Raw genomic sequence first — 6,752 nt, 5'->3', positions numbered from 1 at the left:
GGGGGGATGGTTATGCCACAATCCCTTTTCCTCCATTCTCTTCTCAGGATTTTGGGCATACACGTACTCATGGCCAGCATGATTTTCAAGCACTGGGTCCAGGACTTGAACCATGCAGGTGACCATGTGGGCTCCAGCTGCCTTCACTATAGCACCTGGTTGGCCTCATATCTGTCTAATTTTTTTTTAAAGAATTATTTAACTTTGTTTATCATTATGCTTTTTATAATTTATTTTTTAATTATCATCATAATCTTGTTTATATTACATTGGATTGCATATAACTTTACAGTGTATTACATTGCTTTTTCAAGAGGGAATGCCATGCATGTCAGTCAGTACAGAGACATTAATCTCCCCGCTTCATCCTTCAATATCTTTTCAATGTTTTTCCCAATCATTATTATTATTATTCTAATTATTTTTAAACAGTCGATCACTATTTCTCATTTTGCTTGTGAAAAGACTTTACCCATCATGAAATACTTCTGAGACCAATCCAGTTGAGAATACTATACATGCCATCATCAACAGGTAATAAGCCATATCTATTTCTCACTAACGTCCTGCCTCTCTATTTGTTCTCTTGCTATCTTTCTCTATCCTCTTCTCTTCACCCTCCCATTTCACACTGTCTTATTCCGGTTAAGTACTTTCACTGCTTTTATGTCCTCCAATATTACGCTCTCTACCATAGATCATCATTATGTTTTAATTTGACCAGGGAGAGACAGGAAGACAGGAAGAGGGAAAGTGACAAAGCAAGCTGCCAGGTCCAGGACTCAAACTGTGGTTGGCCATGTGGGAGTCCAGTACCTTAAGCATCATGCTACCTGCTGGCTCCTCTGTCTAATCTTATACCAGTAGTACCTGTGTCTTCATTATGCTAATTTTGTATATTTACTACCTAATCCCATTAGTCCTTCATTACTCTTCTTTTGCAAAATTTTCTTTGAAAATCACTCTTCTGTAGCTTTCAAATGCAATTATTTGCTGTCTTACTCCTCAGATATTTTTTTTTTAAAGTTTATTTGGGGTGAGGGAAGGAAGTGCACTCCAACACTCATGGCATGAACCACGCTCAGCCAGTTGAGATCATGGGCATATGTATGCCTGACGTGTTCACAGAGGTTCTAGGCATGAACCAGGAACCTTTCCATGTAAGGTCAGCCTCATAAAGCATTACTCTTGCACCATTATCTGGCCTCTGAATTTTTGAGGACAGGATTGTTTCTTTTCTTAGAATAAATTGCCAAAAATACTTGTACTGGGTCAATAAGTATGAACATTTTTTCCCCACTCTTAGCACTTACAAAATTTTCAGAAAGGGTTGTCAATGTCATTGTAATTCTGCCAATACCTAGATATTTCAAAATAAAGATTTTTTAAAGTTGGTCAGGGAACCTCCATTTCTATATCTCTGTTTATTAATGATGACAAATATATGCTTGACACATAATAGGTGCTTAATCAATGCTTGTTCAATAAATAAATGGCATGCATAAATCTGTACATGTATTTAGAGATGGGGAGGTTCAAACAAATATTGTGATAATAGGTAAATACTGGCTAGATATATATTTGCAGCCTAAATGCTTGTTGTTCAGCTGCAGAGAGGTTTTAGAAATGTCAGAAACACCCTGAAATTCAAACCCTAACCCTAATCCTGAATTGAGGCAAACCTTAGAAACTTACATTTACCATAGACATGTCTGTTTCCAGGCAGGATCAGTGGAAAGGATCAGCTGAAAGCTATCAGAAACAGTTCAGATGATTTGTGGGTATGTCTGCTCCTGCATGGAGCCTGAAGCAGCCATGATTGGCTTAAGATAGAGTCTGCTTCCTCTGGCAGCCAAATAATAATAAGTGGTAGGTATCTGACTACTCCACTGGAAACTGACTCAGGTCCTAGCAAGTTTTCTGCAGTGAATTCAAAACACATAAAAACAAACAAAAAACAAACAAACAAAAACAAACAAACAAACAAAAAACCTCAATCTGACTCACAGAGATAGGCATTTTCTGTGAAACCACACATTTCTTCCCACTTGCTAAGCCACAAAAGACATGGAAGTACTTGATTCAGAGCTTGGTTTTCTCTTTTCCTTCTGTAGCTTGATGACTAGAGTCATTTTTCCTCCTAGGAACTATGATATTTATTTGGGAAAAGATTATTAAAGCAAAAACTATTAAAAGGCAGGCTGTTCTTTTTCATTTTGTTTTGTTTTTGTTTTTAGGTATTTGCCATAGGGAAATCCCTGGGGGGATAGCCATGCCACAATCCCCTCTCCTGAATTTTCCTCATGGGATTTTGGGCATACACACACATGTGCCTGGTTGGATTTTCAAGCCTTTGGGTCTGGGACTGGAAGCATGGTTGGCCATGTGACACACTATCTGCTGACCTCTATTGGTTTTTAAGACCATGTAAACTCATTACCAATACATTGGTTCTCTTTGCTCTATTATTACCTAAATAGAAGATTCTATTAGTAAGCTTTTCCAAGGCCTTCCTTGGTCATGAAATGTGTTGATTTGATGAAGAGAATTCCGTATTATTATCTTAACCTGAATATGCTGAAATTGTACCGTGTTTTATTCTGAAAAACAAAGTGCTGCTTTCCCTTGATGCAAGAGTACCTAAAAGTATCAAAGCCACGGCCAGCAGATGGCGTAATTGTTATGCTACTGGACTCCCACATGGTCGACCATGGTTCAAGTCCCAGACTTGGCAGCTTAAAACTAATGCTGGGTGCGTGTGCATGTGTGCCCAAAATCCCAAGAGGAGAATGGAGAAGAATGGACTGTGACATGGCCATCCTCCCTGGGGGGTGATTTCTTGCTTTCTGTCTCTTTATCTTTCTGTTTCTCTGGCGAGTGCACATGCCCTATAGCAAAAATTTCTTATTAAAAAAAAAGAAGAAGAAAAAAAGAGTATCAAGGCCATGGTTGATTGTACAGATGACTGATTTGTGAACAGTGTGCTGACAATTGCTATTACAGCTGTCTCATTTCATCCAGCTAGCAGATTAATAAATTCAAAGTTTAAACAACAACAAAACCCTTCTCCCACCAACAGTATTAAGTACTACAAACATAGCAAGATAGCAGACAAGATATCAAAAGGTGAAGACCTGTCGGTTCTTATCTGACAAAGTATCACTGTTTGATATGTTAACACAATACTCCCAAAGGACTTTTCCTCTAACCTCAAATAATAGCACTTAAAAAGCCATTTCACAGGCCCTTTTTCCTTACTCAGACATATAATTCTAGGTTGCCACTTCCTTTAGAAACAACATTAAGCCTCCTTGTTTTCCAGTCTTTCATTTCAAATCTATTCTCATCAATTCTCAGCCTATTCAAACATCTGTTTACCACTTCTTTGAATAACTAGCTCTAAAACTCATCTCTCCCAAGACTTCATGATTCATTTCCCGCTACTGTTAAGTCTCTTTAGCTCACAGATATAGTCTGTTGGTACCATAATTGATTTTGTTCTCTAATGATTCTAATTTTGTTAATGTTTCTGGAATATAAATCTTTTCTAGTCAGGGGAATTTCCAGAAAGCTGACAAAGAATTTTAAGACTGATAATTATATCCTTTGCCCTACCCATTGTACCAATGAAGAAAGTGAGGCCTACAGAGGTTAATCAGTCCAAGTTAGTTAGTCAAGTTAGTAGAAAAACAAGGTGTTGAGCCCAGGTGCCCTGACTTTCAATAGCGTGCCTCCTACTATATTAAGTCACCTTCTCCTATTTCACTTGTGTCTCTTCAAAATGCCTTGTAAAGTGCTATACACATACACACATCTCTGAATGAACATAAAAGCTCACATAACTGAGAAATTGACTCAAGAAAAGAAAAAGTAAAAAAGGTTATTTTCTTACTTCTTTGCATGGTGCCACCCTCCAGACCAGTTAATTGCTACTTTGCACACTCCATCAATCAGGCACTGGGCAGCTGTGATTGTAGCCCCTCCGACAGCTGCTGCATAGTCAAATATCCCTTCAGTGGCTGGGCAGTCATAACCTTAGGGCAAAAATCAGAAAAGCTTATTAACAGTAAACTGGAAAAAATAATAGGTTGAGGTGTGATAGCAACATACCTCCTAAAAAGTTACTGTGCTAACATTACCTCCAACTGAGACAGAAACATCTCCAATGATGGGAAAAGAATTTTTTTTTAATGTTAGAGCTTGAAAGGATAAAGCTTTGAGACACACTAGTCACATCTACAGATGGAGAAAGCAAGGCCTAATGCGTGATGTGTCTCGTTGGTCTCACACAGAGCAAGGCCTAGACCCCAGGTCTCTTGACTCCAAACCCATTGTCTTTCTACTAAACCATGCTTTTTCTCTATAGACTATCTTGTTGGCCACTTATAGTTAAAAATGCAGCTGTTTAATAAGGAGTAAACATTTAGCCAGAACGAATTTATATTCAAAATACATAAGGTCTCAGGGACAGCTAAATTAGTAAACACATAGCCCAACCAGATCTGAGCAGTACCATTAAAGCCTGAGCAACTGGGGTTTTCCTCTATCTGACCCATCACTCAGTCTTACTCAACTCATGGTTTGCTTAGTTGATGAGTTATATGTAGCTAAACTGAGAGATTAAGATTGGGGGCCAGCAAGTGGCATGGTGATTAAGGGCACTGGACTCCCACGTGGCCAGTCCTGGACCTGGTGGCTTGCTTTCTCACTTTTTCTCTCTTTCTCTCCCTCTGTCTGTATCTGGTCAAATTAAAATAAATAAATAAATAAAGTTAGATAAAATAATTCTTTAAACAAAAGAGTGACAACACATGATCTTAATTATAAAAGTAGTAAAAACTATTGTACAAGTTATTTTTATAAGAAGTAGTATAATCTCCAGATGGAGGCTGGCGATCTCCCCTCAGTGCCTGGTAATGACTTTACCTAGCCCATATTCTATGGAGTCCGGATGATCATCGTCGCCTTCTTGGCTGACCTTCTGGAGATGCTGCAGATAGGCATCGGTGTGGAAGGTGGCCAGCTCCTCCATGGAGGCCACTTTGGGTTTCACTATCCTAATAATAACAGAGAGAACAAAGAGAGGTGAGTGAGTCAGACCCAGAGTATGACAGACTCTGGAAACAGAAGCTAGGAGTCTGAGCAGATAGTACAACTCCCAGCTTTTGACTCCAGTGGGCTAAAGTAATAAACATATTCTGTTCGTCCTCTGCACCGTACAATCTTCACTTCCTCCCATCTGTGGTAGTGACTCCACTAAGAAGGAACAAAAACATAGATTTTTTTCCCCCTTGAGCTTATAGATAGGCAAAACTAAGTAAATAATTAGATTTAAATTAAACAAATTCAGGTATCAGACAAACTTTACTCTGAGTTACAACTTTCATGACAAACTAGTACACAGAGATATTTTCATTTGAAGCAGTTGCTCATTGGGCTACATAATCCTTTCAGCTGTATCTTTATTTTAACCGGCAGCAGTCTTACGCATTTGGAATTTAGAATCAGATTTGGAGGCAGAGAACTGGGTTCCTGTCCTAACTTCATACTTACTAGTTCTATAACCTCAAGTAAGATGACTGTTCTGTAATTCTGTAACCCAGTTTCCTCATCTGTAAAATGAGGAATCTTATGAGTTTTACATGAAGATTAAATGGTAACACATACAGAAATTCCTTGTGGATAACTACTGTTAATAATAAAGGATAAAAATAGATGGGTCCATATGGTGGTGTGAGAGTAAAATGTGATTCTCTTCGAGGCTGACCTACATGGGAAGGTTTTGGGTTGGAGTCCAGAGACCTCCCTGAGTATGACAGGCATGTATATGCCCACGATCTGAGGCTAGCTGAAGCTGAGAGTGGGGATGGACTGTCGGAAAAGTACCCTGTTAGAGGTGCTGACTCTATCTTTTTCTGTCTCTCGTCCTCCCTCTCTTTCTTGCTCAGGGAAGAAAGAAGTAAATAAACTTGAAAAAAAAAAAAAAGGCAATCTAAAATGTAACTAGAGCCTCTCTACCTACTCTTCCCAAAAAGTGGCCGAACAGGAATGAATCTGAGAAGAAAGAGAGTTAAAGTTAACCTAACGATGGGACTTCTCAATTCTAACCTCCAGCTGCCCATTCCCAATTCCCATTTTCCTGAACTCACCATTACTACTACTGTTCTCTGGCCCTTGCCACTTAAAGGGCGATCTGTGGACTAGCGACATCAGTATCACCTGGGATCTCATTAGAAATGCAGAACTTCAGCCTCACCTCTGACCTACTGATTCAGAATTTGTATTTTAAGAAGATAATTTTCACCCACAAGCATGGTGAACGTCCCTAAAACCCGCCAGACCTTCTGTAAGAAGTGTGGCAAGCACCAACCTCATAAAGTGACACAGTACAAAAAGGGCAAGGATTCTCTGTATGCTCAGGGAAAGCGGTGTTATGACAGGAAGCAGAGTGGCTACAGTGGACAGACTAAGCCTATTTTCCGGAAAAAGGCAAAAACTACAAAGAAGATTGTGCTGAGGCTTGAACGTGTTGAGCCCAACTGCAGATCTAAGAGAATGCTGGCTATCAAGAGATGTAAGCATTTTGGGAACCAGCAGTTAGCGTAATGGCTATGTTGCTGGACTCCCACGTAGTCAACCGTGGTTCGCATCCCGGACCTGGTGGCTTAAAACTCATGCCAGGTGCGTGTGTGTGCGTGCCCAAGATCCCGAGAGGAGAATGGAGGAGAAGGGATTGCGGCGTGACCATCCTC

At 39.7% G+C, this 6,752-nt stretch overlaps 1 protein-coding gene across 1 annotated transcript in view; it reads right to left on the bottom strand.

Moving 5' to 3' along the window:
* Positions 1–6,752, bottom strand: part of HDAC8 (histone deacetylase 8) — a 166,045-nt gene that overhangs the window by 152,781 nt on the left and 6,512 nt on the right. The window contains exons 3-4 of the mRNA XM_006167971.3: positions 4,927–5,057; positions 3,893–4,034 (exon numbers count right to left, since the gene is read on the bottom strand). Coding sequence (XP_006168033.1) covers positions 3,893–4,034; positions 4,927–5,057 — 273 coding nt within the window. The remainder of the gene's footprint in view (positions 1–3,892; positions 4,035–4,926; positions 5,058–6,752) is intronic.

The sequence above is a fragment of the Tupaia chinensis genome, unplaced genomic scaffold (assembly GCF_000334495.1).
Source record: "Tupaia chinensis unplaced genomic scaffold, TupChi_1.0 Scaffold145396_1, whole genome shotgun sequence".
NCBI lineage: Eukaryota > Metazoa > Chordata > Mammalia > Scandentia > Tupaiidae > Tupaia > Tupaia belangeri.
Note: the sequence above shows the minus strand (reverse complement) of the source record. Positions and strands in the feature narration are given on the sequence as shown.